The 17,587-nt window shown below is 37.2% G+C and overlaps 1 protein-coding gene across 7 annotated transcripts in view; it reads left to right on the top strand.

Moving 5' to 3' along the window:
• The window catches only part of Rasal2 (RAS protein activator like 2), a 270,356-nt gene that overhangs the window by 198,257 nt on the left and 54,512 nt on the right, over nt 1–17,587 (top strand). For all 7 annotated transcript variants that reach the window (XM_051186049.1, XM_051186048.1, XM_051186050.1 and 4 more), the window contains one exon: nt 10,133–10,242. In XM_051186049.1, the coding sequence (XP_051042006.1) occupies nt 10,133–10,242 (110 nt within the window). The remainder of the gene's footprint in view (nt 1–10,132; nt 10,243–17,587) is intronic.

Here is a 17,587-nt window from a genome sequence, read left to right as displayed (position 1 = left end):
CAAATTAAATGAGCTGTATGTGTTATCAAACATATGCTTGAAACAAATAAGTCAAGACAAATTTAAAGTAAATTTAAAGTTTGTTTAATCTACAGTAATATTCAAAATTAGGTATATTTTTTTAAATGGATATAAATTGATCTTTTTTTCCAAGTAACTGGGAACCTCATTTTCCTTATCCTTTTAAAATTCACTTTTACAAAATGCCAGGTGTTTTGGGTTTTTTTGTTTGTTTGGGGTTTTTTGTATGATTCAATTTCAAAACAAACCATCTTGGAAGCCTAGTATTTCCTCCTTAGTCTAATAAAAGGGAGATACAATAATAAGCAGAGGGCTCAGTGGATTTAGTTCAGTGGTTCTCAGCCTTCCTAATTCTGCAACCCTTTAATATAGTTCCCCATGTTGTGCTGATTCCCAACCATAAAGTTGTTTTTGTTGCTACTTAATAACTATAAATTTGCAACTATTATGAATCATAGTGTAAGTATCTGTGTGTTCCAATAGTCTTGAATAACCCCTGTGCAAAGGTCATTTGACACCCCCCCAAGGGGTCTTCTCACAACCCACAGATTGAGAACTGCTGATCTAGTTGTTCTATGGGTACTGCCTTAGTTGCTTTGTACCTGAACCAAGTTGTCAATGAAGTCATATCGAATGCCCTTTCTTTAGCTTTAGTAAAGATGGTGACTGAGTCACTGGCTGCCAGCAAGCCATGTGGTTGTTGTTTACTCCAAGTGATCAACCAAGATGGTGGCAAGCTACAAGATACTCCAAGGTGAGACCATCAGGCACATACTCTTTTCCTATACAAGAGTTGGATCCAACTTACATACATGGTATGCTAGAGGATATTAAGATTGTCTACATAGAGACTTTTAAACTGTTAACCCTTTTGTGACACATTTTAAGCAAACTTTTTTCTGATTGGCATTTTTAAACCTCGCAGATTTTGAGTTAAAATTTATACTTTAGCAAAAGATTCAGTAATATAAGAAGTGGAGTTTTTAGAGCATTAAATAAAACCAAGAAAAGGGGTGTGAGATAAGCAACAGTAATCCCTACTGTGGGTGTTTTACCATTTAGGTATTTCTAAGCACATAGTGTCTTCTCCTAGGCTGTTGTGTTTTGATCTCCTTTTCCTTGTCATAGAATGAGGTAACCAGCATAACCTCATTATTAAACAAACATGCTTGTGTCTGGAGCAGATGAACTAAAATCTAACTCCAGTAGAGTAGAACTGCATGAAACAATATTTCAATATTATCCATAATCAAAAGACATTTTAATCTCTGTCAGACTGAACCCAGTAATCTACAAATCCATAACCAGCTTGTATGTGTCAGTAGCAACAGACAACCTGATATGCTTTTACTTCTTAGCTGTTAAAGATACAAGCAGGATTTTACAGATTTGGAGAGGCAAACACACAAGTAGGCCAAAAGCATAAGGATATGCAAGTTTGGAAGCCTTTTTGAAGTCAGCCCTCAAACAGGCCAAGGAGTAGGTTTTGGTACAGAAAATTTGGAACCCAAGGTTGGGCCCAGGATCATTTTACACACAGGGATCAATGTCCAGTTGCATTGAGCATCGTCTATATTTGGAAATGGCCAAATGTGCCTGGAATGTAAGGGGGCATCCCCAGTCTATACAAATCCAGGGTTAAGGACCCACAAGGCCAGTATAAGGTTGTCAGAACTTTTGACTGAACAGATGGTCTCACTGCCAGTGGCAAGTCTCCTGTACCTTTGACTAAGCAGCCCCAGTGAGCCCTGAAACCTAAGTAGGTGTCTGAATTAGGTCCAACAGACTACCTTGTCCAAAGTTTCACTACATTTTGTTCATGTTCTGGCCAAATGAAGCATGGCCCCCACCTAGGCCAGGACATTCCAGATAGTAAGATGAGAGAAAACAGGAGGGGACAGAAAGTGAAAAGGAAAGGCTTCTGAGAAGAAACTGGTGGCCCTGCCTAATCCTCTCAGGCCAAGGCAAAGAACATGTGTGAGCTAGGGAGGTTTGTCCACGGGTGGACTTGAACCACCAGTAAGGTCAGATTTCCCATCCTGGCTCTTGAACACCATGTGTTATATTATTTTTAAAAGGCCACTGGGGAGTGGGAGGAGGCTTACCCTCACCCTAGGTGGGACCATGTTTATTCACAGCAGGAGGACATCATTGACACCCATGTGTGCACATGGCTAAAATGCCTCCTAGGGAAGGTGGGAGGAAGACTCTTACAGGGGTGGAGATGGGCAAAAATGACTATCCTAGTCTTCAAGGGAAGCTGGAAAGTGTAGTCTTTGAACAGGAAACTATCTCCATGAAAAAGGTGAAAATAGAAGCGTACAGTAGATTCTGCTAAATCCATGAACAGAAGAGACTGTGCAACCATAAACATGTGTATCCCCCAAACAATTGGAACTTGGTTATGGTTCCAGATGTGTTGAACACTTACTAAAGTTTAACCACTTAGTCAGTACTAACAGGGATCTAACAGTACCCTGCACCTTCAGAGCTTAAAGATGGGTCTTGTTTCCAGATAAGGAAACCCAGCTGTTAGTTAATTGGAGGTCCAATGTGGAGCATGAGCCATCCAAAACTTCCAGAACTTAGTAATAGGGTATTGGAGTCTCTTTTTTTATTATTATTATTATTTTATTTAATTTTATATATCAAAGTCCAATTAAATGAAAACAAACATTTATACACAATATTTGGGAATGTGGGCGTCGTTCCTTCCAAACTACTTCCTGCTGGTAAGGGGCGCTGTCATGGGGGATTCGAAGAAGATTCAGATATCCTGGCTGTAGTCTGTAGGGCTGTTTTGTCCAGCTGTTTTGAATGTAGGATCACCTTGTACTCGGTTTCAGGCAGTCTGGTGTGATCAAACCACATTAGTCTGGAAGGAATCCACATCTTTTCATTCTCTGTGGAAACACAAATAGTCTCTTTTTAAGTCTGACTTCTTGGAACTTTTTTAGGCAGTCATTGTGAAGAGCAGAGATATCCTCATCCCCCCCCCCATCTGGCAGAGAAGTGGGAGGGTGCATTTTGAATAAGAAAAAAGTATTCTGTCCTTAACAAGGTCCTCCAAAGGAGAGCTATTGAAGCTGACCTAACAGGTCTGTGGGGAAGGGGTGGATCCTGACTTTGACTCTCCTTTGCTAACCTGTTCCACCTAAAGCCAGGCAGTGGCCTGGATGGGTACCAAAATACATTGAGGAAGTTTTCAGGCCTGAACACAAACTCATAAAAAGCCCAAGACCTAGTCACAAGTCTGAAGTGTTGGCAAACCCACTACCACACTACCTAGGCCATGGTTCCTTTCAGCTATTTTATGTAGTTATCAAGAAAAGGGTCATGCCAACTGGTAGTGATGCACACCTTTAGTCCCAGTACCTAGGAGGCAGAGGAGTTCAAGGCCAGCCTGGTCTACAGAGTGAGTTCAAGCAGCCAGAGCTACACAGAAAAGCCTATCCAAAAAAAAAAAAAAAAAGAAAGAAAGAAAGAAAAGAAAAAGAAAGGAAAGGAAGGAAGGAATGAAGAAAGAAAGAGATGTGACTGAAAATTCCTGAAAAGAAGCTATGTCAGCCTGAGAACAGGGAAAGGAGTTTTTGTGTCTGAAGAGACTGATTGACCCATTGGAATTTCAGAAGTCTGGATAGTTGGAATGTTGTAGATCCAGAGGTTAATTATCTTATTTTGGCTCTCTAGAATAGCCTTTCTTCTCCCTCTGTGTTTGAACTTGTATAATTTTAGCAGGCAACTAGCTTCTACCAATCCAAAAGCTAAGAATGCCATCAGATAGCATTGTGAGCCTATAGGACAGTTTCCCCATCTCAGTGTACCTGACTCTCTGATGTACTCTCTTTTCTGTAAAACAATAAAAACTCTGTGAAACTGTTTTCCACATTAGAACATGGAATTTGGGGTAACCTAAATTGGTGTTCCAGGGCCATGGCCACTCAGAATGGCTCCAGAGTAAACTATCTCTTATTCCCTGTAAGAAAAGAGATGTGGTTTTTTGAGACAGGGTTTCTCTGTATTGCTTTGGAGGTTCTCCTGGAACTTGCTTGCTCTGTAGACCAGACTGTCCTGGAACTCACAGAGATCCGCCTGCCTCTGCCAGCCAAGTACAGGAATTAAAGGTGTGAGCCACCAACACCCAGCTGGAGAGATGTGGTTTTTGCATTGACACAAAACATATGAAAAGGTAGAAAATATGGTTTAAAGAGATAGAAAATAGCAGAACTAGATTCAGATGCAATCACCAAATCAAAAATTTAATGCAATTATGATCAGGATGCTAAGGACACTTTGGGATAAAGTTGACACGTGCCCAAACATATGGGCAATGTAAGTAGAAAAGAAAGAATTCTAAAAGACCTCCTTTATGAGCCTGTTGGTGGAGCAGGTATAGCTGAGTAAACAGTCTCTAAACTGAAAGATTTGTAGAGACTTCTAAAACAAAGACAGACCAGAACAGAAAAAAACATAGTTGTGTGTTGTTTATAAAAAGAAGTCAGTCTAAAATGTCTATGTATTGCATGATTCCAGCTATATGACATTCTGGAAAAAGTAAAACTACAGAATCAGTAAAAAAGATCAGAGATAACCAAAAACTTGAGGACTGCAGATGGTGACTGGTGAGAAGGTGGGGCACAGGAAACTTTAGGGCAGTAGGAGGTGGGGCACAGGAAACTTTTTACGGCAGTGAAAATACTCTGAAAGGTACTGTACTGTGCATATGTATCGCCCCACATTTCTCCAGAACTGTAGAACGAAGCCTTGGTAGTGGACTCTAATGAAAATTAAGGCTTTGTGCAATAATGATGTCAAAGTAGATTCATCAGTTTTAATAGATGACCCCTTGGGTGTGAAGTAATGATAATGGGAATGGCTGTGTATGTATAGAGGGAGTAATGATATGGGGAATCTGTACCAACTACTCAGATTTTGTTTTTATAAACCTAAAACAGAAAGTATTCTTTTTTACTTATATCTTCCAAAAGAGGTAATAAATAATTGGTATAATTTCTTCCTTAAATGTTTGGTAGAACTCACTAGTCAGAACATATTTGCCTGGTGATTTATGTTCAAGAACTAATTATTGAGTCAATTACTTCTTTTTCTGTTCAAGTTCAAGTCTTGCCATGTTGCCTATGCTGGCTTTGAATTCCTGGGCTCCAGCAATCTTTCCCTTACATCAGTGCTCCAAGTACCTAGGACTACAGGCATATAATAGGAGGCTCAGCCTCTTAAACAGAAAACAGGCTGTTTGGCTGTTTGTTCTTTGAGTGTGGCAGACTGTGACTTTTGAGGAATTTCACCTAGGTTACCAAAATTTTGGACACAGAGTTGCATTTTATTATCATCTTAATGCTGATGAGATCTATACCAATATACCCTCTTTCATTTCTGATACTAGTAATTTATGTGCTTTTTTTTCTTAGCCTGAGTATTGTGTTATTAATTTTATTGATCATTTCAAGGAACCAGATATTAATTAGGTTCAGCAATTTTTCTCTAGATTTCATGTTTTCAATTTTATTGACTTAATCCAGTGTTTTTAGTCTTGTGCTTACTTTGTGTTTAATTGCTACTATTTTTCTAGTTTCCTTTACAGTTCAGTTACCCTTCATCTGTTTGTATCTGTATTTTATATGAACATCTCTTCATCAGCCCATGGTTTAATACTGTTACTTAGTAACTGATACATTTATACTGTTAATATTAAAGTGATTGAGGTAGATTACTAATATATTTGTTACCATTTTCTGTTCATTGCCCTTGTTCTGTGTTATTTTTGTCTCTTTTCCTGCCTTTCGTAGTTTTAAGTAGTCACTGATTAAATTTTTCCTTTTTTTCTTCTATAGTATGTCAGTTAGATTTCCTTTATTTTGGTAATACTTATTTTCTTTCTCTCTACCAAACTTCTTTTTAGTATTTCTGTTTTGGCAGGCCTGTTAGCAACAAATGTAATATTGTCTGAGAAAGTCGTGGCAGCTTCCTTTTTCATTTTAGAAGAGTAATTTTTCGGGTTGCAGAATTCTAGGAGAGTGGCATTTTTTTTTCTCTCACCTGTTTAAATAGTTTATGCCATGTGTTTTGTTTCCATGGTTTCTGAAAAGATGTAATTCTTTTTCTTTTTTAAGATTTTTAAAGTTTTTTGCTATGCTCGGCTGCTTAAGACCATTTTCATGAAAGCTTGTAATATATTTTGAGCATAAAGCTATTCTTACCATCATTCCTCTGCACTCAGACGATCTCCTTCTTCTATCCTCTGGGTTCTTTCAGTATTTACTCCTTACTTAGATTTTCTTTGGTTTAAAATATAGCTAACTTGAGGCTGGGGGATTAAGAGCATTCACTGGCATTGCAGAAGACTAGGCTTGGTTCTCAGCACCCATGGTTATGGCTCACAACTGTCTGTAACTCTAGTTCCAAGGGATCCAATACTCTTTTCTGAACTACTGTGGTATGTGTGTGGTACACATGCATACATGCAGACAAAACAGTTATACAAATAAAATAGATCTTCAAAAAAAAAAAAATATGTCTAAATGGTGGGTGGAGGTGCATGCCTTTAATCCCAGCACTTGGGAGGCAGAGGTAGGTGGATCTCTGTGAGTTTAAGGCCAGTCTGCTCCACAGTGCAAGTTCCAGGACAGCCAGGACTACACAGAGAATTGCTGTCCCAAAAACAAAAAACAAAACAAAAATACACACACGTGCCTAAATGTAATTTTGATATCTTTAGTTTGTTTGAGACATTTTTGCATCCTGTGGATCCCTGTGGATCTTATTTTGGTTTCTGATACTATTTTTGGGAAAATTTCAGTCATTATTATTTCATCGATTTCTTGTGTTTTTGTTTTGTTTTCTTCATTTTTCCCCTCTCTTGGTATTCCCATTGTACATGTTATTTCTTGTGTACTTGTTTCACAGTTCTTAGATATTCTATCCTGGTTTTGTCAGTCTTTGTTCTACTGATGTTTAGTTTTAGAGGTTTCTAGTGGTAGATGTCTGTGCTCAGAGATTCTTTCCCTAGCCATTTCAAGTCTTCTAATAAGGCTATGTATATATTTATATATAGTGTCAAAATCCTGCATTAAATTACAAGCTCCTTTGAGACAGAATTTGCATTTGTTTTAATTTTATTTTCTTTATACATAATAACATTCTGTACAAGAAATAAAATAAATTTTATTAAATAAATTAAGTATGAAGTATAGAGACATAAATACTAATAAAAGGTAAAATTCAAGGGCTAGAGGAATAAATTCTAGTAGGACTTTTTCAGTCAACTTCATAACTGTATTTTTATTAGAACTATATTAATATTTGGTAGGGTCATTGACCAGAATCTCATCCACCTCTAACAGTCCAACTAGAACCTGTCATTAAGTCTTGCTTGCTGGATACATTTCTGAACACATGAGGCAGCAGTTCTCAGTCTGTGGGTTACAGCTCTTTTGGGGGATCACATATCAGATATCCTGCATATCAGTTATTTACATTACAATTTATAACAGTAACGAAATTACAGTTAGGAAGTATCAGCAAAATAGTTTATGGTTGGAGGTCACCACACCATGAGGAACTGTATTAAAGGGTCAAAGCATTTGAAAGATTGAGAACCACTGATGAGGGGACCATTCTGATGAGACATAGTAAATAAGGCATTTATCTTGAGAACTAATGGCAAGTCTCCATCATCATGCTAGTACAATACTGAACAGCAGATCAGACAAATGACTGTTTAAAGAAATTTAAAATTTAAAGATTCTTTTCTTTTTCCTCAAATATATAACTTCTTATAATAAGCTTGAATCTAAAATACAGATTAGATGTATTTTACTAGTATTGGGGGGGGGGGTTACATGTTTTTTTCATTTTCCTTTTAAATTTTGTTTAGTTTTGTCTCTGGCACTGGAGATTGAACCCAGGACCTTACATCTACTGAACTGCTGAGCTACACCCTGAATCACAGTTCCCCTTCTGGGTAGCAAGAATAATTGAAACAATTATTATAATCAAAAACATTTTTATTTATTCATTAAGTAACTTTTTCATCTTTCTCTTATGTGTGGATCAAGTCCTAATGTTATAAAAATATTCAACATATGTAAGAGGAAAGCACCAATTCACCTACAAAGGCAGAAACACCAAAGTAAGAACAGATCTGTCATCAGCAAGCCAGATGCCAAGGAATGTGCAGTGTTAGATTTCAAACCCTGAAAGTAGTATCTGCTGGCCAAGATTGCTATGCCCAGAAAAGCTATTTCTTTAATTAAAGGAGAAGTAAATATTTCAAGAACAGCAGAAACTAAATCAGTTCATGATCACCAAGCCAAGCCAGCACTGCAGAGAAAAAGGAATGTTAAACATACAAGAGGGAAGAGTGAAGTCTGAATCACAATAGCATGGAAAGAATTTCATTAAAGGGGTAATCAAAAAAGAGCAATCCACAAATTCTAATGGGAGAAATAAAGAGCAAACATTAACCCAACCAGAAATCAACCAACAAGACTACAGGAATTAGTGAACATTTCTCAGTAAAACCTTTAAAGTAAACAGGCTCAATCACCAAAAGAGAGACACAGGCTAGGTTAAAAAACTAGATCCAGCTAATTCTGTCTCTAAGAAAAATACTTTACTTGTAAAGATTGAAAGCCAAAGGATAGGAAACAATCTACCAAGTGAACATCGGCCAAAAACAGGTTAGTATAGCATTCTGTTACCTGATAAAGTAGGCCTCAATTGAAAATTAGTAAGAAGAGATGAAGAAAGTGTAAGGGACTAAGCTGAAGGGAAAGCAAAGGGGGTGACAAGCCAGCCAGTGTTGGGCAAGGAGTAGAGGAGAGGACAATAAAGGAGGGAAATGATTGAGAATAAGGTATATAACATCTATGTAACAATGCCAGAATGAAGCTCATTATTTTGTGTGCCTTATAAATAGTGACCATCTTCATTCATTCTTGGATTTATACAACAAATTTTTTATTGTGTGCTCATTTTCAAGGTGAGTACGTGCTTTCTGTAGTTTGGAGGTGTCAGGAGATCACCAAAGGATGTAAAGTACTTTGTTCATATTTTTAATGTATTGTCTGAGCATTTCATACATAATGCATTTTAATCAATCAAACCCGCCCCTACTCACTTCTTTCAACTCCTCCCAAACCTGTACCACCACATTTCCCTCCTAATTGATCTACTCTTCTTTTTTTTTCCCCGAACCTACTTGGTCCACTTAGTGCTGCCAGTTTTTCACAGGGTGTATGACTATTCCCTGGAGCATGGGCTTCCTGTCAGGGCTTGTATCCCTGAAGAAAACTGCTTCAGTCAGCAGCTTTGAACTGCCTTTAGATTCTTGGCTGGGTATAGTTGGGACCTCTTGGGCCCCTCCCCATCCTGCTGGAATTTTGGCTGGCTGGATCTGATACCTGAGGTCACAAAACCTGTGAGTTCATGTGAACACTTCTTTTCTTTGCCTCTCAGTACTTCAGTGATTTCATAGATGATATATATATCCTGTAAAATAGTTTCTCTGCATTTGAATTAATTTTATAAATAACAATATCCAAAATTATGTGAGCAAACTCTATAATACTTTGGAGAGCAACAATACAGTCCTTGTGCTACTTAGTTAACACTCCCCCCATCCTCTAGCAATGTCTTCATGTCTCCAGTGCAGCAGATACCTTCCCACTTGAGGGAGTTTGCACATGATGTTCTATTTACCTAATTTCCTTTAGTTTAGGAAATCATTATATGTCAATTCCATTGGGATTGCTGATAATATTTTCATAGAAAACAGTATATTTGTCTGTTGTACTGTTGTTTTAAAAGTATATTTGTAAACTTGTGGCTTTTTTTTTCCTGCCACAACTAGTATAAAAACTAAGATTGATGTTATCAACAAGTCTAATTATCTCAGTTTTTCATAGTAGAAAAAAGTCCTTCATTATATTACCAAGAAGTTTCAAACAACTAGCATTTATAAAATTAAAAACTGAAAGCTAGATTCTGTCCCAGTCCTTCCTTTTCAATGTAAATCCCTTTTGCAAGTTCTTTGCAGAAGGGAAGATTCCTGAGTAGTTCTCTTTCCCACCACTCTGTCTTTTCATTCTAGGGATTCTTCAGCAAGCGCCTGAAAGGTTCCATCAAAAGGACCAAAAGCCAGTCAAAGCTTGACAGAAACACAAGCTTCCGACTTCCATCCCTTCGCAATGCAGATGACAGGTAGGACATGACTTGTTTAAAAAAAGACATGAGATGCTAGAATGGATTACTTACTTATTTTGAGATAGTGTCTCAGTGTGTAGTTCTAATTGGCCTGGAGTTTTCTATATAAACAAAGTTGGCTTTGAATTACAGAAACTCAACTGCCTCAGCGTCCCAAGTGCTGGGATTAAGGGTGTGCACCCCCTTGCTTAGCATAAAGTGGATTTTGTTAAGGCTCTTGAACCTTCTATACCTTTGTATCAGTGGCAGAATAAACCAATACAAAATTTACTTTTTGTCTTGCTCATATTGAGACAAGGTACAGAATGTTGGCTCAGCAGTCAACCAGTTTAAAAATAAGAGAGTGGGGAGATACAAGTTTTTAAGAATCTGATATAGTGTTTCTGTAAAGTCAAGTTTTACTAGTTATACGTAAATTCTTTTTCTTCAGTCAACTCTAAGGGGATAACAGAGATGATAACTGAAAAATGTTTAGTACTATACTTGATACATATGATTATCTTATTCAGTCTCCATAATAACCTTATATGACAAATATGTTCTTGTTAGGAGTAAGGTTTTCCCGCCGGTCCCACCGCCACGCCAGCCCCAATTAACACACAGAGACTCTGTATTTCATATAATGCTTTTGGCCAGTTACTTGTTTCTTATAGGTAGCTCTGTCTTAAGTATTAACCCATTTCTATTAATCTAAGTATTTCCACATGGTCTCATCTTACCGGAGAGTGGGGCTGGCATCTGCTCTCTCCAGTCTCTACTTGCTGACTCCTCCCTACCGAATCCTCCTCGTCTCCTAGTCCCACCTATCTTGCTTTCCTATTGGCCAACAGTGCTTTATTCATCAACCAATAAGACATATTTACAGAATGACATCTCCCATCATCTCCTCTTTTCTGTCTAAAATAAAAAAGAAGGGTTTTAACCTTGACATAGCAACATGTATCACACAACAGTTATCAAATAAGAATCACAGTTAACAATATTTAGTTCATTAACATTTAGGAAGATTTAAAGAAAATATTCTATCATCTATCCTATCTTTGTAAGTCTAAAGTCCTGTATGTAACTTATCTTTAATCCTAACTAAGGAAAACTATAACCATAACTATCTGTCTTCAACTCCTTCAAAGACCACAGAAGGATAATATATAAACTCTAGAAATGACAGAGACAACTCACTGCCTGGTCAGTCACCCGAAGTTCTTCTGTAATGTTCCATCTTCAGCCCATAGGCCATAGTGTGTCTGGCAGACTCTTAAGCAAAGCAGTAAACTTTAAACTGTCCATCTGTATTGGCAGTTTGTCAGTCATTTTCTCTATGTCCTGCAGAATGTCTGGCAGACTCTTCCATGAAGCAGCAACCCTGTAGCAAATGTCCATCTTGTATCAGCAGTCATTTTCTTGTGGGTCCTGCATGTCCAGTTTATACAGCATAAAGTCAAACAGTCCAGACAAGAGCAGTATCTTGCCCAAATGGCTAGTCTTGCCATATTGGAAGCAAACTCCATTATGAGTTTTTTTTTAATGTCCATCTTCCTTTCTGACACTGGTGGTAATGCCAGGAACAGTTATGTCTCACTGTCAAGAAAAATCCTAAGCCATTTTAAATGCCATATTCTGTAGGTCTTTGAAAGATTTGAAGAATATTTATCCATCTCAAATACATCTCTATATATCTAGAAAACCTAACTAACACTATAAATTTTGACTATTATACTTAACTATAATCTGTACTACATTATACATTACATTTCTAAATGAGCTATGCAAACACAATATCTAAACAAGAAGAGAAATATACATATCACAAAATTGACCTCAAATTGTATCAATAAATGAAAATCTATTCCAAAACAAAGTATTCATATCTATACCATAATTCCCTTTTTACCTTTAAAAAGAGATTTGTTGTTGTCATTAACCATTTATAACCAATCCCATTTAAATGAAAACAAACATTTATAAACAATATTTGGGAATTTGGGCATCATTCTTTCCAAACTGCTTCCTGCTGGTAGGGGGCGCTGTCATGGGGATCCTAAGAAGATGCAGATATCTTGGCTGTAGTCTGCAAGGCTGCTTTGTCCAACTGTTTTGAATGTTGGATCACCTGCGACTCTGTTTCAGGGGGTCTGGCTTGATAAAACCACATTAGTCTGTAAGGAAGCTTTTCATTTTCTGTGGAAACAAAAATAGAAATCCTTTTCCCCAGTAACTTGTCCTTAGACTTAAATTTTGAAGTCAAAGCATTTTTAAAATATATAAATTGGATTGATCCTGCAGCATTTGTTTTAACAGTTGTTGTTATTTCCTCAGCAATCAAACGATACAAAGACAATATAATACCGTACGGTATCCAGATTCTCCCCATCTTTATGTGGCTTTTTTATTATTCTGTTTACTTTTTATTTTTTCATTTTTTGAGACAGAGTTTCTCTGTATAACTTTTATCTGTCCTGGAATTCACTCTGCATACCAGGTTTACTTTGCAATCACAGAGATCTGTTTGCCTCTGTCTCCCGAGTGCTGGGATTAAAGGCATGTGCCACCACACCCAGCTCCTCTGTCTTTTTAAAAACCATTTTATTCTTTTTCTCTCCCAAGCCTACGTTTATTTTAAAACACACTGTAAACCTTTAGTACTTTTTCTTAATGTGAATCTGTCTTTACTGTAAATCTATGTTTTTCTTCCCACGAGTCTTTTATCTGGTAAACAACAACATTGCTAAAATGAAAGCCACAGTTGTTTCAGCCACAGTCTATCAAAGATGGCGGCAGGTACCTTTACCGCCAAAACTGAGAGCTGTGCTCACTGCCTTGGTTTGTGCTCACTGCCTTGGTTTGTGCTGCCATCCAGCAGCATGCTGCCGGGTTGGAGATGTGCCTGTTCCCGTACACACCAATGAATTTGTTAGCAGAGCTCTTTAAAAGATGTGCGGTTTTTTGACGCTTATGCTGAGTCGGGAAATCTCCCTTAAAGGAGCCGCACAAGTCTCTGCTTGTCTTTGTTCTTTTGTTTCTAAGACCATTTTTTAAGCTTTTGTTAAGTTTTAAGTGGAAGTTCTTATTAGAGCCACGTTGGGCGCCATATTGTTAACGAGTAGGTTTTCCTGCCGGCCTGAATCCACTGCGGCGCCAGCCCCAAATAACATACCGAGACTCTGTATTTCATATAATGCTGTTGGCCAGGTACTAGTTTCTTATCAGCTAGCTCTGTCTTAATTATTAACCCATTTCTATTAATCTAAGTATTTCCACGTGGTGTCAACTTACCAGAGAGTGGGGCTGGCATCTGCTCTCTCCAGTCTTTACATGCTGACTCCTCCCTACTACTTCCTCGAATCCTCCTTGTCTCCTAGTCCTGCCTATCTTGCTTTCCTATTGGCCAACAGTGCTTTATTCATTAACCAATAAGAGAAACATATTTACAGAATGACATCTCCCATCATGTTCTTATGCTTATAGATAGAGAATGTGATGCACAGAGATATTAAGTAATGTTGTCCAAGCTCATATAGTTTGTAAATAACAAAAATGATACTTTCCCATGGGCATGTTCCCAGCATACATGCTCTTTGCTACTACACCGTTCTATGTGTGCAGCATAGAAAATTATTCTTAGCAGTTGAGTCACTTGTAGAAGACTCCTTTTTTAAAAGAATTTCAAGGATTTCAGTAGTTAAAACTGCTAACTTAGTAAACTTTGCATGTTTAACTCACTAAAGATAATATACTTCTGAGATTGAGTATATGCTGAGACACAACTTAACGTCTCACAGTGCTCACGGTTTTGGAACTGGAGCTGCTATGGCAGTGACTCATTGCTATGGCCAGTGCTGGCTGAGTGCTCCTTGTGCACCAGCTTTCCCATGGACTGCTTTGTGCACTGCAGCCCTGGGTATGTCGTTAACCTTACTTTGTAGTTGAGGAACTGGAGGGAGACACTGAGAAACTGTCCAGAGGAAGCAAGTAGTAGACCTAGATTGAAACTTGTCTTTCATATTTGATACTGTTATTTTACTTGAGGATTTGGGGTTAAGTTTTTTTCTATTTATACTGTTTTCTGTCACCTTGATAGATTTGCCAGGCAGAGAATTTTCAGTTTTATTTTAGAATTGTTTGTAGACTGAGTTTTATCAAATTTTCCTATCTGTGGAGCACATAGACAATAGTGAAATTTAAAAGTCTGTCTAGATGTACCCATAGGGACTGGACTCCACAGCTCTGTATTTGATTGGTTGTGGTTTTCTGTAATGATCTCTGTTGCAAAGAGTTTTCTTGATGAGGGGTGAGGACTACAGTTACCTGTGAATATAAGGACAAACACTTAAAGCATAATTAGTGATTGTTATGGCTTAGGAAAGTGACTGTTATCAGTTCTTCTCCAAGATCCATGTCTTCACTGACTCTGAGTAGTTGCCTGGGTTACCAGTACCAGTTTCCCTCTTGTTGAGTGGGTCTTAAGTCCAATTAAAGAGCTGTTGTTTACTGCTGATATATGTATGTATGTATGTATGTATGTATGTATGTATGTATGTATGCATGCATGCCACTACTGCACTCTTAGAGTTATCAAGATGGTAAGAGCCAAAGGATCAGGGAGTTTTCTGTGGAACTATGTGTCTTTTATTAAGATCAAATGCTACACCCTAACATTTCATTCACATGAGTGCCCAAACATAGGCTGAACAAAGGTAACAACAATAGACATTCCAAGGTTGGGGGGAGGGGTGGGTAGTGGGAGACACCACAAGGCCTCTCAGCCCTACACAAAGAATTGCAGATAACTGAAGAATTCTGAGACCAGGAAAAACAGTCTTACCCAGTGGAGAGCACACCAACTAGTCATCCTACACCAGATGGTCAGCCTTGAAATCATACAAGTTCTATTATATAGACCAAGCAGGGTGTGTGTGTGTGTGTGTGTATGTACAAATAATGAAAAATGAAACCATGGATTTGAAAGGACAAGGAGGAGTATATGGGAGGTTTTGAAGGGAAGAAGAGAAGAGAGAAATAATGTGATTATGTTATAATCTCAAAAAGAAAAAGAAAAAAAAATTAGAGAAAGGAATGGAAGAACAAAGAGATGGCTCAGCAGTTAAGAGCACTGGCTGCTTTTCCAGAGGTCCAGAGGTCCTGAGTTCAATTTTCAGCAACCATATGGTGGCTCACAACCATTTTTAGTGGGTCCTGATGCCCTCTTCTGGCATAAAGCATACATGTAGACAGAATACTCATATACATTCAATCAATCTTTTTATTTTTTTTTTAAAGAGGGAAAAAGAGGAAAGAATAAAGAAAATAGTAGTTGGACCTAGAATTCACCATGTAGCCATTTTCACAATATTTATTGAGCTAGCCCATGAGTATGGAGGTCTTTCCATTTTCCAGTGTCTTCTTTAGTTCCTTTTTCCAGTGTTCAGTTTTTCATTGTAGATACCTTGCATTTCTTTGTTAGATTTATTCTAAGTTTATAATACGGTTTGGTTTGGTTTGGTTTGGTTTGGTTTGAAACAATTATGAATAGGATTGTTTCTCTGATTTCTTTTTCAGTACATTATTAGTATATAAGAAGGCTGCTGGGTTTTGCATGTTAATTTTGGATCCTTCCATTTTACTAAATGTGTTCAGCAGATTTAGGTGTTTTCTGGTGGTGTCTTTAGGATCTCTTATACATAACATCATATTATCTACAAGTAAGGAGGATACTTTGATTTATTTTCCTCTCTCTCTCTCTCTCTCTCTCTCTCTCTCTCTCTCTCTCTCTCTTTCTCTCATTCCAGCTATGACTTCCATGACTATTGAATAAGAATAGAGAGTGGAAACCCTTGTCATCTTTTTTATTTTAGTAGAAATACTTTCAAGTTTTTCTTCATTTAGTATAATGTTATCATACATAGCCTTTATTATGTTGAGATATATTTCTTCTACTCTTGGATTTCATTGAGATTATGGTGTAATTTCATATGAAATACTACTTTCTTTCATTTGCATATGTTTCATTACTGCTCTACAATTAAACCAATGAATGATTCTTTGTGTGGAATTCATTTTGCAAGTATTTTGTGTATAACGTTTGCACCTATATCAGGAAGATTGTATTTTGTTATTGTTGTTGTTGTCTTTATTTGGTGTTTGTATTAGGTAATACTTGGCTTGTAGAAAGAATTCAGTACATAGCCTTCTGTGCTTTCTATTTTATGGAATAGTTTGAGAAGCATCGGTGTTAGTTCTTCTGTAAAAGTCTGGTAGAGTTTGCATCCATCTAGGTCTGGACTGCTTTTAGCTGGGGGTGTTTTATTACTGCTTTAATCCCATTGTTTGTTACAAATGTGTTCGAGTTGTTTTTCTTGTCTTGATTTAATTTGGGTAGGTCATATGCATTTAAAAATTTATCTATGCATTTCACATTTTCAATTTAGTTACATTTAAGTTTTTAAGGTATGCCCTTATGATTTTTTAAATTTCTTCTATATCTGTTGTAATGCATCCCTTTAGATTTCCCTTTTTACTGTTTAGATTTATTTTTTGTGTTTGTGTGTTTATGAGTGTTTTGCCTGCTTGTATGTTTGTGTATCACATTTGTGAAAAACCTGCAGAGGCCAGAGGAATTCCCTCTTCGTACTTTTGCTCCCTTTGGAACTGAAGTTACAAATTAACCACATGTGGATGCTGGAAATCAAACTCAGGTCCTCTATGGAAGCAGTCACTGCTCTTGACTACTGAGCTAGCTCTTCATCCCTTTTAATTTTATTAAACAGGATCTCTCTCTCTCTCTCTCTCTCTCTCTTTCTCTCTCTCTCTCTCTCTCTCTCGGTGAAGTTAACTAAAATTTTGTTGCTCTTTTATATATTTACAAAGATCTCATCCTTTCATTGATTCTCTCTCTCTCTTTCTCTCTCTCTCTCTCTGTGTGTGTGTCTGTGTGTGTGTGTGTGTGTGTGTGCATCTCATTACTGTCTGCATACATCTTACTTCTTTCTGTCTACTAAAAGAAATGAGCCTTAGCTTGTTCTTGCTTTTCCAAAGCCCTAAGGTTCACTGTTATTTATTTGAGAACTCTCCAATTTTTTACAATGTAGGTTCTTTTAGCTGTAAACTTTCCTCTTAGATCTGCTTACATTGCATCTTATAGGTTCTGGTATGTTGTGTTTTAATTTTTATTCAATCCTAGTAGTATTTTTTTCCTTCTTAATTTTTCCAATTACCTGTTAATAATTCAAAAGTTTATTATATGATCCTTGTGAGTTTGTATATGTTTTGAAGTTTTTGTTGATTCCTAGTTTAAATTCCATTATGATGACATAGAATACAAAGTCATTTTAATATTTCTGTATTT

Source organism: Phodopus roborovskii, unplaced genomic scaffold, assembly GCF_943737965.1.
Source record: "Phodopus roborovskii unplaced genomic scaffold, PHOROB, whole genome shotgun sequence".
NCBI lineage: Eukaryota > Metazoa > Chordata > Mammalia > Rodentia > Cricetidae > Phodopus > Phodopus roborovskii.
This window is presented reverse-complemented; position numbering and strand designations above follow the sequence as displayed.